The 17,960-nt window shown below is 39.8% G+C and overlaps 2 protein-coding genes and 1 long non-coding RNA gene across 7 annotated transcripts in view; 1 reads left to right on the top strand and 2 right to left on the bottom strand.

Annotated features, from left to right (window-relative positions):
* The window catches only part of tmem178b (transmembrane protein 178B), a 137,768-nt gene extending 134,987 nt beyond the window's left edge, over positions 1-2,781 (bottom strand). The window contains exons 1-2 of one of the 2 annotated variants that reach the window (XM_044344149.1): positions 2,291-2,781; positions 1,309-2,013 (exon numbers count right to left, since the gene is read on the bottom strand). In XM_044344149.1, coding sequence (XP_044200084.1) covers positions 1,309-1,690 — 382 coding nt within the window. In that variant the 5' untranslated portion in view covers positions 1,691-2,013; positions 2,291-2,781. The remainder of the gene's footprint in view (positions 1-1,308; positions 2,014-2,290) is intronic. The other variant, XM_044344150.1, reaches the window with a different exon arrangement.
* Positions 2,782-8,056: 5,275 nt separating this feature from the next.
* mrps33 (mitochondrial ribosomal protein S33) lies at positions 8,057-15,807 on the top strand. Of its 4 annotated transcripts, none has more exons than XM_044343900.1 (3): positions 8,057-8,144; positions 13,299-13,541; positions 15,435-15,807. In XM_044343900.1, the coding sequence occupies exons 2-3, from the start codon at positions 13,327-13,329 to the stop codon at positions 15,538-15,540; spliced, it is 321 nt and encodes a 106-aa protein (XP_044199835.1). In that variant the 5' UTR covers positions 8,057-8,144; positions 13,299-13,326; the 3' UTR covers positions 15,541-15,807. The 4 variants fall into 4 exon arrangements, with proteins under 4 accessions (XP_044199835.1, XP_044199834.1, XP_044199833.1 ...); XM_044343899.1 differs by having other exon boundaries at positions 8,072-8,144; positions 13,296-13,541; XM_044343898.1 differs by having other exon boundaries at positions 8,105-8,424.
* On the bottom strand, positions 15,660-17,817 carry LOC122975454. The gene is made up of 2 exons (XR_006400674.1): positions 16,842-17,817; positions 15,660-16,601 (listed from the first exon to the last, which is right to left on the bottom strand). It is a non-coding gene; the product is annotated as an uncharacterized LOC122975454 (long non-coding RNA).
* Positions 17,818-17,960: the final 143 nt, after the last annotated feature.

Below are 17,960 nucleotides of genomic sequence, written 5' to 3'. Positions count from 1 at the left end.
ATACCATGTCCTGTGATGAGGGGTCACAGTATGTATTGTCTCTTAGTAACGACCAATCCAAAAGGTAAGGAATCACTGGATGAAAGGTTTATTCAAAAAAAAATGTAAAAGAAGAAAAATAAGTTGTTTGTTATCAAATTGCTGATTTTGTTTGACCAACAACCAAAAACCCAAAAGATATTCATTGTAGAATGATATCAAACACCAAAAGTTAACAAATCTTCACATTGTGAACCTGTAACCAGCAAAACACCCTGAAACCACTTATGAGCAAGGCTGGATTAGCAACTTGGCAAAATGGTCAACTGGCCCACGGCCTCAAACGCCCCAGCTTTACTGTTTTTGGGTTTGGGTGCTGTAATTAATGGTAACTTTGTTAAAGTAAATGCTCTATCATCAGCTGACAAGGTTAGGGATAACTGCTTTATTTCCTTATGCTGAGGTCTTGTCTTGAAGATATACCAAATATCTATGTAAAAAACTAGTTTTAAGAATGTGATACTGTGATTAATGGTGCGTATACCCAAATTAATTTGTGTTTTATCAATTTACCACACAGCAAATATGCACCTTGATATATATCATAGATACCATACTATGCAATGTTCCAGCATTGGAATACTGTACATGCACAGAGTGAAGAATGTGGCCCACCAGCTAATGTGTGCCCTGGCCCCGCAAGCAGGTTAATGTAGCAGTGCCCTCCCTCCAGGCTATAAAAGATCTCACTGGATACCTTAAAACTGAATAAATTCCACCTCTCTGAAAAAAACAAGCCTATTTGTAGTATGCACCTTATGAACTCTTGATGTAAGATAGTAGGCCATAGCGCTCTGAGTGCCCCCCTCCACCTCTTCCTGCTTCATGGTGAGTGGTTGAGCTGGCAAGCCCATACACCCTTAAATGATTATGTCATTATTTGCAGTTGCAGGGGTCAGGAGATCACCATTTAAAGTACAATCAAGACCTGAGAACAAGGAGAACAGACACGCACTGCTGCTCAGCGTCACAATTAACATGCACATCTCTTCTGCAAAATAGCATGACAACAAGCAGTCTGCAGCCACAGGCCGTCCATACCCATTCACACACACACACAGACGCTGTGCATGCCTTTGGACAAACATGCTTCCAGAATAGCAAGAAAACATCTCGATGCCCTTGTTCGCCCTTTGGTCAAATGAACAATCACCACAGAGCAGGCTAATTGATTTTTCTATGAGAAATGTCACAGCACATCCCTGCCGTGTTGGTGTCACATTGCTGTTCCTTCAAACAGCTCTTTTGGGTTGTTTATTTCATCCTTACCTTTCCGGATGAGATCTTCGATTTCTTGATCGAAGCCCAGCCGATGGCATTTCCTCCAGAGCCCCATGTTGGTTGAGTTATACTGCCTGCTGCACTCGTCCGCGGCGCTCATGGCGAACAGCTGCCGCCGGTTCCGGGCCAGGAGCAGCTTCTCCTCCCAGCGGGGCAGGCTGCTCCGGCTGGCCCGCAGCGGCAGACTGTTGTTGGGGATGTAGATGAAGCCCGGGTCCTTGCGGCGGCTGGAAAAGCTTCGGCACCGCTCCCGGTACCTCCTGGCGTCAGTCTCGTACCAGTGGTCGGAGCACATCGCCACGGCCAGCATGCCCAGGGCGCAGAGAGAAAGAGAGAGACCGGCGTAGAGCAGTAACTTCCCGGCAGCCATGCTCGCTTCTGTCACAGCCGCATCAGCACCTCGACAGACGGACAGCTCCTCTGCGGCTTCCCCGCGAGTTCAGCTCACATCACCTCTGGAGAGCAGCGTCGGGACCATTAGCCTATCGAGGTGGCGATTAGGTTAAGGTGCAAAGTGAAGCCAAACCTTTCAAGTGGCACAGCTCACCACCAAATAAAAGTGTTAATCCCTATATTCCGGTGTTTTCGGCTACCAAAGTGCCCACGTCTTCCCTGCGTGTGCGGCGCTGCAGCAGCTCGGCGGAGACAGAGGACGCTTATCTCATCTCAGCCCCGGATCCAGCATCCATCTGTCTGAGCAGGGCGACACCAACATGCACAAAACACATCAGCACAACATTCAGGTCTATAGCCAAAGGCTGTATTTTACACATAGCTAACACCATGAACACTGACTGCATAACCCACCCACTAAAATGAACGATGGACAAAGAAGCGGGCAGTGAAAGCTGTAGAAACAACTAGAGAGAATCGTGCGCCTGTATTTAACAGAACCCCATTTCCATACACAATCAGAGTCATTATACGACTCAGACGATGTGTCCAGCTTCATATAAGAGTGTGAATGTACCTGATGTATCCAAACAGAGCTCAGACCGCAGTCCATCAGCAGCAGCAGAGTGTGGAGGGATCAGCCAGCAGAGTCAGCATCCCCAGCACGTCTGATGGGATGACGGCAGCTGCTACAGAGCAGGCCTGTCCACCGACCAATCAACACCAGTCTGTCTGGAGGAGCACAGTGTTAGCTTACAGGCTACATGATATTTGATTGAACAATCAAAAGTATGTTACTACTGCTACTACTAACCTATATTTATAACCTACTGCTTATGTTTTATTGCATGCACTCAAATCCTGTACATCCTCAATAGTGAGTTACAGTCCTGCAATTGGAATATTACTTAAAATTGCAAGTATTATTGCTAAAATAAACTATACTCCAGCAGGACTGAGGCTGGATTACTAATTTGGTCAACTTTCCCCAGCCGCAGACCCTCGAGGGTCTGAAGGCTCCAGGTTCACCATGTGGCAGGTAGTTTGTGATGATATAATGAATTGAAAATTGATAATACTGCATAAACCACTAAAAGACATTATAGACTGAAATGATGAGGGCCTTAAGCCAAAACCTGCATCACTGCCTCATTTTAAGGCCTTATCTTATAGAAGGGTCCTGAGTTATACAGTCTGCTTACATGCTTTATTTTACTATTCAAAGTTGTTATAATAATAGCATTAATAAACATAATTCATTAAGCACTTTTCCAAACAGAGTTACAAAGTGAGGTTAAAACTAGATAAAACAATTCAGCACAATAAAAAAGCTCAAATCCAGTCACTAAAAGTGTATAAAATACCAATCAATCAAATAATATAATTAAAGATTCCCTCCAGACATGTATTAAGACAAATGAAATCGGTCTGCTTGGAACAATAATGTGTGTCTGATGTTTTTTTCCACACAAAAATGTATAATTACTGCTTTAAAATCCTTATAAAGGCATCTACTCCTTCTCCCTCATTAAAAATTCCAGAATCTATAAATATGCAAATATATTTCATTTCACAGGGTTAACTGCTGGACACAGTGTCTCTCAGTGTATGTGCACTGGAGGTTTCAAGTTTCCACATTGAATATTGGACCACAATTGGCTGCAAACTAGATGTGATGTCACAAATCATGCTAATAGGCCTGTCCCTTAAAATCAGATTTTTATTGAATACAGAAACTTTCCACTTTCAGCAGATTAATGTAAAACAAAATCTGCACATACAACATTCTGCACAGTGAAGCTCACACATTCACATTAAGATAAGTAGTATTAGTATAAGTAGTAAGATAAAAAGGGAGAAATAATCAGATACAACATTTTGGAACTAAAGTAAAACAAACAATGATGTTAGTAAAAGGCCTTTTATAGTTTTAAAATGTCACTGATTGTGCAAGCCTCAGATCTACCACCCAAGTAAGGCCTAAGGCCTACCTTCAAAAGGTTACTCCTACCTTTCTTATTTTAATTCTATATTCAACTATTAGCTATATTATATTACATGACTTTTAATACTTTTTTGGATGGAACAGATTTATGATAAATGTTCATATATAATGGATGTTATTAAAGTTTCTAGTTTGGGCAGGTGTGTCTCTGTGTTTTTCCTGTGACATATACAGACATTTGTATATCTGAGCTGGTTGTTTTGCATGTTGTAGTCAGTTATCGTTGACCTCAGCAGAGTCTTTACATGATAATCTGAGGTATCATCTGTTGTCTGTCTGTTGCTGACAAACACACCTTTACCTCCTGCTTCCTCAACACAACTGGCTGCTGTCAGACTGATCTATTAAAGTGTATCATGTTGTCTGGATAATGAAGAACTGTTTCTTTGTTCACTTTTTTATAACACAATTATGAATTTTTGGAGGAAGATAAAGTCATTCAAAGTCACAGGACTAAAGTTGATGAGAAGTCACGAGTTATTGGTGTCAAAGTCAAACTCGAGTTGCAAATCTTTTTGGATTTTGTCAAGTCCAAAGTCATCATTTTTGTGACTTGAGTCCAAGCCATGTGACACGCCGCTAAACTTTACTTCAGAGGTAAAATTACTATTATAAGACTCTACTGAAGTAGGTAACTGCTGATCCAAGATGTTTTCAAATGTTATTTTCTCAGATGTCCTTTTAGCAAGTCTGACAACAAAGGTACTGACTGAGCTTTGTTGTTTGTTAACCTTGTTTCTTGGCTGTCAGGAACAGGACTTGATTTCCTCAGCAAATTCATACTCTCCAGAGGGATCATTTCCTATATCTTATCTCTGATTTTAAAGATATTGGTTTTGTAGCTGTACTAATCAGTAGTTTTACATGAACAATGGATCAAATAACTGTGAGGTGACAGGTGTAACTCATAGAGATGAACTCACAGAGAATTATCACCAAATCTGCAATTTCCCTCAGCTCTACAGAGATATTTAGCCTGTTTAAGAATTATTGCTTTGTTTTTAACAGCACATAACTTTATTGTTTTGGTTCAGTCTCAGCGTTCTCGTCTACCTGGCTTCCAGGAGCGGCAGGCAGCTGTTTTCAGTGAAAAAGCTCAGATAAACCCACTGTACACTACCTGCCCAGCACCAAACAGAAAGACACAGTTAAAGACTAGCTGGTGAACATAATGAAACATTTAGAAGCTAAAGCAGAGCTAAAAGGAGAATTAATATTAGACTTCATCAGGTGGACACAAACACAGCACCAAAGGAACGCTAATGTTGCTCTGATATGTGAATAAAAAAATTGTCTGCGAACATTTTCACCATAACAACTTTATAATGTGATAATCTGTTTGTTCTGCTGTCCCCTTGAGGCCAAAAATAAATAAATGAATGCAGCTTTAATGACCCCATGACCTTACCTCTCTCAGCTCAATGATTATCCCAACTATTAAGAAAATCAAATTCATTCATCAATATGCTGTTCGCTCACTACTTTTATAGAGGGGTGCACAGCCTTGCAGCCCCCAGACTTTCAGTCTTGTTTTTTGTTTGTTTTCTTTCATTAATGTGTTTAGAGGGCAAAATATCATTTCAGATTTGTCATATTTACACTGGAAAAAGCTTGTCTTTTACATGAATTGGCTCATACAATATTCAAGTCTAACAATATCTATTACTGGCAAGTAGCTGTGAATTTTTTGCACATCAATGAGGCATAATGTTATGTTTAATTTCGATGACATACGGGGTCTCATTTGCTCAAACGGCTGCTCTGGTGTGACACTAGGGCAGAAACAAAGCAGACCTCTGACCCTTTTCATAGAAGTTCCTCTTGTCATCTCTGCCCTGAGTCTGTGTTCACTGTGTTTTCTGTCAAGCAGCTTTACTCTGTTCAGATTGTGGAGGTAAAGCTCTAAAAATGTCCAGCAGAATCTGACTGCAGTTGTCTGTTACTACATATCTGGCACCCTCTTGTGGTTATAAATTGTAAAGACACAATAAAGAAAAATAATCATGCTGCCCTGTAGACTGAAGAGAAACTGTCCATGAAACAAGTAGTAATTCAAAAGGCCATTCAGATTATTATAGTTGCAATTATATAAATTAAAATACAATAGAAAACAGGGAATAGACCATTTTGTGGCATTAAATAAACATATAACCACAGTTTGATCACATGCCTCATCACCATTGGACTGTCAGACTCCTTGTCATCTGTGGTGTTCCACAAGGATCGGTTCTCAGCTCCATCCTGTTTACTCTCTACATACTCCCCCTTGGACATGTCATCAGCAGACATGGAATGTCTTTTCATTACTATGCTGATGATAGCCAGCAGTACATCAAAACTGCCCCAAGCCCTTCTGCAGCCATGTCATGCATCAATACCTGTCTTCAAGGAGATAAAGGCCTGGATGAGCACACATTTCCTCCGGTTACACAGCAGCAAAACTGAAGCTCTCCTTATTGGCACTCCACACCAGATTCAGTCATCCCCCATACCTCATCTCACCTTTGATAGCCAGGACGTCCCACTTTCCTCCTCAGTCACTAATCTGGGTGTTAGGTTTGACCCTCAGCTGACTTTTGATGACCATATAAGACCATATCTGTGCAAAACCTATTTCTGCCATCTCAAAAACATCTGTAAACTCCGGCCCTCTCTAACCCCGCTCTCCTGTCAGATGCAGAGAAACTTGTCCATGCTTTTATCTCCTCAGGACTGGACTACTGCAATGTGCTCCTCACAGGGATACCTGGCAGGAGCTGGCAGGGATCTGCTGCACCACGCTTGTGGAACAGACTTCCCAACCGTCTGAGGTCAGTACAGACCCAAGACTCTTTTAAAAAGGCCTTATTATTATCATTATCATTATTATTATTATGTCAAGTAGACTATAGGATGTAGAGGTGAGGATGCTACCATAAATGTTGATGATTTAATTGCCATCTCAGAACACATGGACAGTATCCACACACTTGATTAAAGCTATAAATTAATGGACTGAAAATGGGCATATACTATGTATATCCATTCACCAAGCACTTTATTAGGAATACAATACTAATACCGGGTAGGGTCTCTCTTTGCTCTCAAAACAGCCTCAGTTCTTTGTGGCATGGATGCCGCAAGATTTTGGAAGCATTCCTTTGAGATTCAGGTCCTTGTTGACATGATTGCATCACATCATTTCTGCAGATTTGTCAGCTGCATATTCATGCTGTGAATCTCCTGTTCTACCACATCCCAACGGTGTTCTATTGGGTTCAGATGTGGAGACTGGGGAGGCTGTTGATATACACTGAATTCATTGTCATATTCATGAAACCAGTTTGAGGATGGAAGCAGCCATTAGGAGATGGGTAAATTGTGTTCATAAAGGGAGTCACGTGGTCAGCGACATACTCAGATAGGCTGTGGCATTCAAACCACGATTGATTGGTATTAAGGGGCTCAAAGTGTGCCAAGAAAACATTCTCCACACCATTACAGCACCAGCAGCAGCCTGGACTGGTGACACAAGCCAGGTTGGGTCAATGAATTCCTGCTGTTGATGTCAAATTCTGACCATACCATCTGTGTGTCTCAGCAGAAATAGAAATATGGAAATTCATCAGACCACACTACATTTTTCCAGTCTTCAACTGTCCAGTGTTGCTGAGTCTCAGCCCACTGCAGCCTCACATTTCTGTTCTTGACTGACAGGAATGGAACCCCCACGGTGGTCTTCTGCTGTCGTAGCCCCCCTGCTTCAAGGTTCCACATGTTGTGCATTCTGAGATGCTTTTCTGCTCACCACAGTTATAAAGAAGTTATCTGAGTTACCGTGACCTTTCTGTCAGCTCCAACCAGTCTGGCCATTCTCCTCTGACCTCAATCTGTATCTGCATGATTTTACGCACTACATTGCTGCCACGTGATTGGCTGATTGGATAACTGAACTTTTATCATCTTTATTGCTGTTTTTATTAAAGGTTCACTCAGTAGTATTTTCTGGCGCTTTCAACAGCATCTCGCAATCTTCATCATACTATCATTGCTATTATTTTCTATGACAACTGCAATTATAGAATGAAATCAATAACAGCTATCCTTTTTGTTATTGTTATTGTTATTATTATTATTATTATTATTATTATTATGACGACAAGTGCGGAACACATTTTAGAGTAGTGAATTGGAAAAACTGCTGCCTGGAGTTACCTTACAATTCATATAGGATGATCTATTTTTTGTGGAAATAGAAAAATTAACCAAAAAGCAAACAAAAGAGAAAAAAAAGTAATTGAACCAAAGCCGACCGAAAAGCGGAACTTTGTATAAAACCTGTCAGACCCGCGGAACTCTTAAAAATGACGGACTTCCTGTCAGCGCTAGGGTTCATATAAGATAAAGCAGCTACGACGTCAGTAAGAACAGACTGACTGTTGCTGGTGTAAGTGTATGCGGGTTAACCGATACCTTTGTGTGATATTTGCATCTTGTGACATGCATCTTTTTTACAAATGAAACACCAGTTTACTATAACACAGGAAGTGAAAGCCACTAACCAATCAGCTCACAGGAAAATGTGCCATGCGCAGTAGAGACAGTGATGGCAGTATGGTATGTGAAGGTTAACGTGAGCTAAAGAAGCGATGAATTACATGTGTTAGTTAGATAAAGTTCGGTGTTACAGCGGCCCAACACTGGTGTGTTCTTCAATACAGACTCAGGTAAGAACAATGTTGTTACTGGTACTGAAGGTTCACACGGTGTTTCCATTCAGCTCGTTAGCATGAGGGCTTTATTCAAGTTTATGAACATAATACAGTGGTGGAAGAAGTATTCAGATCCTTTACTTAAAGATCTCCTCCAGACATGTTTAAAAGATGCATATAAAATACTTAACTTTGAATAATAATGTGTATGTGAACGGGTGAATGTGGCATGTGGTGTAAAGCGCCTTGAGTGTTTGGAAGACTGTCTGTTGTTTAGAGCTGCAACGATCAGTCGATTAATTGATCAGCAACTATTAAATTAATCACCAACTATTTTGATAATCAACTAATCTTTTTGAGTCATTTTCAAAGAAAAACATGTCCAAATTCTCTGATTCCAGCTTTTCAAATGTGAATATTTCTGGTTTCTTTAGTCTTCTATGACAGTAAACTGAATATGAGGACGTCATCTTAGGCTTTAGGAAACACTTACACTCTTATTTCAACATGTTCTGACATTTTATAGACCGAACAACTAATCGAGAAAATAATCAACAGATTGATACAGATCAATAATGAAAATGATAGTTAGTTGCAGCTCTTCTTCTGTTTCTTTCCTCCACATCCCTTCAATAACTGTGTGTTGATTTTGGCAAAATATTATTCATACACAAGTGTAGATTTGTATTGTTCACTTTGTTTACAGTGTGCTCTAATGAACTTTTATTATATTCCAAGTCTCTTCATTGTATGGAAACAAAATCTGGAGTATGACTCTACATGTTACTGAACATAACCTCAGGTTTAGTTTCTTTTTTATCATTCAGTGGGGTTATTGATATGTCAGTGATCATTGTGTGCTATTAGACTTGGCTTTGAGTTCTGCTTTTTTGGTTGTATGAACTTTAGTTTAATAACCACAAGCAAAATAAACAAAAAGGTTTTCGAGACGTTAACTCCTGGAAGTCTGCTAACACACCTGGCTGTAATATGACTGAAACACTAAACACAGATCATAGATCATAGAACAGTCAGTGTGAGAAATGATAGATGTATGAATGACACATTTTTTCAGAAACTGATTACATAATAACTTTCATCAATTCTTCACAGAAGACTCATTTGCAGTTTAGTTTAGTTACTGTACTGAATGTCTACAAGAAAATAGTTTTGTTGCATTTGAACGTAACAGTCTTAATTGTGCTTTAAATGTACACACTTTATAATGAATAGATTTACTTCCTATATTATGAAGCTACAGTATTTGGACAGTTACACATTTTTAATTCTTCAGACTCTGTGCTTCAGCACGTTCTACATTAAAGTACCAAGTCTCAGCTTTAATTCCCACACATGTTCTTCAGAGACTTTCTGACTGTATATGAATAAAACTGGACTCAGTAAGAATGCAACCAAGTAAAGAGGAGTTAGTTACAGTTCAGTTATACTTGCAGGTAGAACGCTAACATGTATGAGAAGCAGAGACCTTCCCATCACAAACTCTCTCTGATTATAGATGGTGTTTCTGACTTGACAGCATTGTTAAAGGATAATAGGTTCACAACTGTGTCTGAACACAACTCTCACACGCACATACGTACAGTACACTGGAACTGTTTTTGGTCACTGTAGTGATTCCAATTGAAGAGATGTGGACAAAATATATTCCAAAGTTTATCTGAAGTTGACATAAAGCTTCAGCAGTCTGAGTTAAACAAATCAAGTGGTACATGGATATTAACATGAACACAGACTTAGAGAATTGTGAATTTATCCTTTTATGTTTCATATGAGCTCTTAGTTTTTAAGCAGCTGATGGTAAAGCTGCTCTCGGTTGGGTGTCATGTTGCTGCAGTTCAGCCACTTGAACTGAACGTCACTGATGTTCTACTGACAGATGATGATCCTGCTGATCATGACATGCTGCCACTCATAAACAGCATGTCACTCACTGACAGACACCACTCTCCACTAGTATGCTACTCATGTTTTACTGTCACATGTTGATTCTTGGTGATATTCCACTTTGACTGGTGGCATGTTGCTGCTGATAGACTGACATATTGCGCATTAAAAATGACATACACATACTATCACTCCCCACCTGCAAATACAGATTCTAACTGGTATAAAAAAGAGGATATTTGATAACATGGAAGATGAATCAAATCAGTGGCCTGTTGCATAGTAACCAGCTATCAACTGTGTAAATGTTTTTTTCATTCAAACTTTTTACGCTTGCCTATCTATGCTAGCCATACACAGCTAATATGTAGTAATGTTATCCTCCTATATAACATTATGATGTATGAGCTACTATATACACTGATAATAGAACACAAGTAGCATTGTGTTTTTATGTGCCATAAGCCAGCAGAAGAGTCAACAGAGACCTGCAGCACTGCTCACAATCAGCACACTGGAACCAGAGTCAGACCATCAGCCAGGTGTCACTCCAGTTTTCTCTAAATGTGACAAACCGTGACAAAGATGGTTAGATCTCACCATTTGGTGTTAACCATCAACATTTTCTGGTTAATCAAAACACAGACGAATATTGTTTAAAGCAGCTATAGTTTTATATTTTTAGGATGTCTGAGCTGTCAGTGTGTAATGTGTTGGTCGTGGCTCATAGTGATGAACCTACAGAGAATTATCAGTGACTCTGCAGCTCCGCTCGGCTTTATAGTGAGTTTCAGTTTGTTGTTTATCTGTCTGGCTGCAACTTTACTGTTTTGGTTGACTCTCAGTGCTCTCATAGCCTCATTTTCGGCGGCAGCAGCAGGCAGCTGTTTTCAGAGAAACAGCTGTAAAAAGCTGCCGTACACTACCTGCTCAGCACCAAACAGCAAACAGACACAGTTAGCTGTAGACTAGCTGGTGAACATAGTGGAGCATTTAGCAGCTAAAGAGCCAGATATTTCCCTCAGGAGCTGGTAGAGAGCAGAAACAGCTAAAAGAGAGTGAATATTGGACTTACATTCACCAGGTGGACAGAAACATGACTCCAAATGAATGATAATGTTGCTCCATAACTGCTAAATGTGGAAATAAGCAACTGTTTGCTGATAAGTTCAACATATCATCTTAAAAGCTGATATGTTGAACTGAAGTTTCCCTGGAATTAAAAGGAGGTGGCAGACAAACACTTCCTGCTTTCATGCTTTTACTAATGTCATCAGTGATGTCATGGATATACCAAGTATGGGGGGGATTGTACTGAGTTAAAAAGTTAAAGTTTTTTCCTTGCATGTGTATGATGGTTGCAGTAGTGATGGAGGAAGCAAAGCTCGTGTTGGAAGCATTTGATACAAAACGGTGACATCTGCAGGCCAACTGTGTTCAGACCACCATCAGCTCTGTGTGGTAAAAAAGCTGCTCTGTCATTCATCTCAGTGGGAGCAGTTTGGTTTTTGGTGACAACGCAGCAGACATCAGCAAAACAACACAGAGACGTCCAGCAAAAACCAGTTGAACCAGGCTCAACTTTTGGCCAATGCAGCACCCCTCGCCAAAGTCATCTGGCAAGGTGCTGCATTGGCCAATCACATACATGCAAGTGCACCTGAATGCTGTTTAGCTCATGATTGTCTTAAACAGATAAAACAGTTGCTGCCGTGATAACTTTGCACAGTTGAAAAATGTCTGTTTTGACTTCTGATAAAGCTTTAAACACGTGAATCTTTCGCTCCAACTGGTTTTCCTGGATCATATTTCATCGTCTCACATGGACCTTAAATAACACGCCCCCACCAATACAGCTCCTTGCATTGCTTTAACACAGAGCTGTTTTTGGTCTGAATCTTTGCTTAAATCTGAGACCATGATCAGTTAGTCTGAAGTCTAGAAGAAGTCTATATAATAAAAGCTGATCAGGTTTAAACACTTTAAGGAATCTACAGCTTTGTTTTTAAATCCTGTGCTAGATTGAGAAGAATGTTCTGTGTGTAAAACCAGTTTGACGCCTCTCTGATACAAGTGTGATGAAACAAGGCCTTGTTTTTCTTGTTTGTGTTGAAATGAGGTGTTGAAATGTCTCCTGCCACGATATTTGAACCTTGAAAGGTTGACACTGTGTTCTATGTAACATCACTCACAACAACTCTCAACTGATCAAGTTTAAGTGTATTTTTATACCAAATCAGAATCTCTGTACTGTATGATGATTAGTATGCAGAGTGTATCACCTGACTTTCCACTAGGGGTGTGCCCCAATATAAATACATTATTCGGTAAAGCACAAATAGTGGGTTTTTTTAACAGATATTTGTTTCATACAAATATTTTAAAAATTATTTGTTTTCAGGAAGAAAAATAAATCATGTCAACTACCAGCATCTCTATCTCAGTGTCTCTCCTCTGCTTCACTGTTACATCTATCAGCAGGTATTAACGAGGGGAGTCACATCCACCTGCTACATGATGCACATTTCCTAATTTGGACATCACTCCCAGAGTTGGGGGTGTTCCCCAGAGATAAAGCTGAGCTACTGACACATGAGGAAGCTTCATGAACACTTATTGTAACACTTAAATTTTCTAAAATTAAAAGTTTAATGAAAACAAAGACATGATTTTTAAACCTCTTTCTACTTTTATTCAAATACAAATACAAATAATTTTGCTGCCTCAACAAATACAGATACAAATACAAATGCTGGGCTCTCTGCACATCCTTATTGTCTACTATCAGCTATCCATTAAAGGCAAAAACACCCAAAAATATCTTAAAAATAAAAACAATCCTTTTCCAAAGACTTGAACCACCACCCTCTTTAAAAACCCAAATAAATACAGATACAAATACAAATACTGGGCTCTCTACACATCCTTACCTTCCACACAAGTCATGTGTGATTTATGTTCTTGCTGTCTCCTCTCCTCAGCAGCTCTTCCTGTCTGCTCTGCTCAGCAGTCATGGCCGGTCTGTCCAGCTACGCGGTGCGCATGGCCAGGCTGAGTGCACAGATCTTTGGGGAAGTTGTGCGTCCGACAGACTCCAGGTCCATGAAGGTGGTCCAGCTGTTCCAGGAGCCTCCCATGGCCAAGAGGAAAGAGGTGTATGACTGGTACCCACAGCACAAGATCTACTACTCCATGACCCAGAAGCTCCGGTTCATGGGTCTGTTCAGGTACTCTAGATACTGCTCTGCCAGATTATAACTATGTGGCTAAAGAGTGTGGCTGATCTTTGAGTCATTATACTTGGGTCATATTAGTCTTTTTGAATAATTATGTAGAACTGGTTCTTCAGTGATCACAACTAAATATAAACTGTCTTTAAAACTTGCAGTTAAGTGGGACTTAATGTATGGGGCTGCTAACAATCAAAATGTGTTTGGTACAGTTGTACTCGAAAGGATAGTAAGTATGCAAGTAAGCAAGGGTGCAGTTTCCAATGGGGATGATGGGACATCATGGCTTCCATAATGTCAGGTGGATTTTCTTTCTAAAAACTCTGGTGCAGCAACGTAGAACTACAGTGTTTGGAAAGTAAGGTACTTTCCAAACACTGTAGTTCAGATCAATCAATCAATCAATCAATCAATTTTTATTTATATAGCGCCATATCACAACAGAAGTCATCTCAAGGCACTTTTCACATAGAGCAGGTCAAGACCGTACTCTTTAATTTACAGAGACCCAACAATTCCCCTATGAGCAGCACTTGGTGACAGCGGTAAGGAAAAACTCCCCTTTAACGGGTAGAAACCTCAAGCAGACCTCAAGCAACTCAAGCAACTCAGATGAGAGAAGATCTGAGTTGATAAAAATGTCGATACACTCGTCTCATCTTCAGTCATTACTGTGCACTCTAAATAAAATTCTTAACAAGCAGCAGCAAGTGTTTAACAGTGTTTACCTGGATGTTGCTTCCACATAGGGCTCATAGAGCGTGCTCAGTAGAGACTCCCACTGGCCGAGCCGGCTGACTTCCAGTTTGGCTCTCTGCTCACGTGAATGGGGATAAAATAATTGAATCACAGGCTCTTGCACACTTTTCCAAATGTTATTGGAATGAAATGAGTCATTTCGCTTAGAAACATTTATTCACAGTTTTACAGCCGCTCCTTTTCCAATGATTGTGTGTGTGGGGGGGGGGGGGGGGGGGAGTGCTTTTGGGGTCAGTGTGCATCACGTGACAGACCCGGAAGTTGTAATTACACGGTTTGGCCACTATGTCAAATTGACTTCACAGCTTGGCACAGTTCCTGAGGTCTGGTATGCAGCCTGAAAGGAATACCTTCAGACACTACTCAGGGCTTAAAACAGGTCGCACCATCTTAGTTTTTCCAGTGAAATGTTTGTTTGTAGTAATAAATCTCCTAAAAATACACAAGACAAGACAGTTAAGCAGAGAGCTCGCTGTAGAAAAACTAACATATACAACACTATCAATGAGAAAGTATAGGAAGCTAAAAATGATTGAAATGATTAACAATGCAGAGATTTTACATAGCATATTTGTATCAATTTCTTCATTTCCTGTTATTAGAGAGTGAATTCTGCTGCCTGTTTTATAAAATTTGACACACACAAGCATTGACTGACAGGATGTTGAGTTGTGTTTGTTAAATATCCATCATTATCGTGGTAGTACAGGCTTTCTTTCAGCTTTTTTCACCGGTCGCTTCATGAGGGGAAAATATTTTTATTGACTGATCTGATCTGAGAAGATTATCTTCAACAACTCATTTTATTTTCCTTGTTCATAAGAGATACAGTAGAGATAATACATTTAATACAGTTATCTCAGAAGGCAGAACAGGATTTCCTTTTCTGCATGTTTTTGTGCTGCTGCAGCCTTTATATCAATCTGACAACGTTCACTGCAGATTTGTGTCGGCTTGATGTGAAATGTTAACGAAACGTGTCAGGTTTGACCTCGTAATATTGCCATATTTGCTTAATAAATATCACCATAGTGTACATGTTAACAGCATTGTCATATTTACCTGCATTAGTGTGGACATGTCTTCAGTAAGCATGAAAGAAGGTTAAATGTTTCCCGTCTTTGTCCTCAGAGACGAGCACGAAGACTTCAAGGAGGAGATGCTTCGCCTGAGGAAGCTGAGAGGAAAAGGGAAACCGAAGAAAGGAGAGGGGAAGAGAGCGGGCAAGAAGAAATGAGCTGCTCAGTCTTTTACACGGGACTTTTTGTGTTTTATTGTTTTGTGGAGGTGGACAGCATTGAACTGTGTACACACTGTGTCTCTTCAACTAATGCAGTTCAGTCAAACCAGTACTGAACCAGCTTCAGTAACAAATATACCAGAAACAGCTGTTGATGCTAGAAGAACTTGACTGAAGATTAGAGGAATGAAAAGTCATTTTCTTTGTTTGAGGATTTTCTATGTGGGTAAAAAATAAAATATTAGATTGGGATTACAAATGAAACATCTCAATGTATCATCTCCAGTATTGAAGTTTCAGATTTCCTTCCAGCCCACTGTCGATGTTTGAAAACTGAACTGTTAACTTTTAAAACCCAAGAAGTGAGCTCAGAGGACATTCAGCCAGAAACACTATCAAGTTTTTGCAGCAGCCAGTCAAACACCAGTATGTGACTTGAAGTCAGCTGATTGTTACAATCTGCTGACAGCGTAGACAACAGAGAGGAACCTACAGCTTTTACTGCTTATAGTCTAGCTGAAACTGTTCTTGTCTTCATAAGATCATACATGGTGAAAGACTTTTATAAATGATTCACATGATTTGAGGATCAGACTAAATCACAGATGTAGTTAAAAGGACACTGCAGAGATCATGTGATAATTACAGCTGCAATGATTAGTTGATTAATTGATTAGTTTCCAACTGTTAAATTAATCGGCGACTATTTAGATAATAGATTAATCGTTTTAAGTCATTTATAAAGAAAAACATGTCCAAATTCTCTGATTCCAGCTTCTCTAATGTGAATATTTCTGGTTTCTTTAGTCTCTATGACAGTAAACTGAATATCTTTGAGTTGTGGACAAAACAAGACATTTAAGGACATCATCTTGGGCTTTTTGACATTTTTTAACATTTTATGACATTTCATGGCCCAAGCAACTCATCGATGAATTGAAACAATAAACAACAGATTAATCTATAATGAAAATAATCATTAGTTGCAGATCTAGTGATAATGTTCCACACAACACAGGTTGAAACCTTATGCTGATCAGATTGAAGTTCAGTTCCCCCTGTCAATCAATCAATCAATCAATCAATCAATCTTTATTTATATAGCGCCATATCACAACAGAAGTCATCTCAAGGCACTTTTCACATAGAGCAGGTCAAGACCGTATTCTTTAATTTACAGAGACCCAACAGTTCCCCCATGAGCAGCACTTGGTGACAGCGGTAAGGAAAAACTCCCCTTTAACGGGTAGAAACCTCAAGCAGACCCCGACTCTTGGTGGGCGGCCATCTGCTTTGACCGGTGAGGGAAATATAGATAAGTCTGCTGGTCAGATCACCACAAGACTGCAATAAAACCATATCACAGATGTTAACAGTGTGTTGTGTTATTTAGATTGATAAATGTCCACACATTCTACTGAGGATTTCTATGAATTAAAGCTCCCTGACAAATACAAGTCAGATATTTAGTGATTTGCTGTCAGTCCTGAGGGCAGGTGTCTGCCAGACTGCAGCAGGTAGCATATATGTTCCTCTACATGACTACAGGCTGCAGAGAAACATCTCCACCGTGTGATGCTGCCACCACTAGGCTTCAGTCTGGAGCTTCTGTGTGTTTCACATCTCTGGTAGACACTAGTCCAGATGTTGTGTTTTTAAAGATCCCTTCCAGACATGTTTTAAACAAACAATACTCTGCTTAGACTAAAAAAAAAAGTTCAGTTACCTGGTTAAACATTATTAAAATGTCATCTACTTCTACTCCCTCGCTGAACAATTCAGAATCTATGAATATGCAAATATTTCTCATTCTAACATCCTGCTTGTATGTGCTGGTGTTAAATAAAGGTGAACAAAGCCAAACAAACAAAGAGAAACTTTCCTCCTTCAGCAGAAACAGATTGTTGTGTCTTTTTCTGGACAAAAAGGTAAATGTAGGGAAGAAAAACAGGCTTTTAGTGGTTCAGTTTCACAGGTTGCAAGCCTGGATTACAAACCAGTCAAATAAACTGGACCCCAGAGACCCCAAATGCCTCACTGCATGTGGTGTACATCTATTAGAAAATGTTCACCACTAAAGCACAATATTAAGGAAAACAGGTCCTACATTATCACTTTGTCTGGACGTCCTGTCTCAGAATTATCATTTTGAGAGTATCTGTTGAAGGTTGACAGGAAGGTTGAATCATGTATTAAACAGTTCACATGTCTCCAGACAGCTCGCTGTGTGGTTTTGAATATTGTGAATTGATTTGTCCAATAAAAGATTGTCAAACATCAATGATATCCAGAGATATTTCCTTTTCTTTTCAATGAATATGATTGAATATGATTTTCTTTTCTATAATTAGTGACAGTTAAGTTATATGGAGGTTTTAATCTGGAGGCGTAGAGTAAAGTCAAGGGAAAAAATCTTG

The sequence above is a fragment of the Thunnus albacares genome, chromosome 23 (assembly GCF_914725855.1).
Source record: "Thunnus albacares chromosome 23, fThuAlb1.1, whole genome shotgun sequence".
Lineage (NCBI taxonomy): Eukaryota > Metazoa > Chordata > Actinopteri > Scombriformes > Scombridae > Thunnus > Thunnus albacares.
This window is presented reverse-complemented; position numbering and strand designations above follow the sequence as displayed.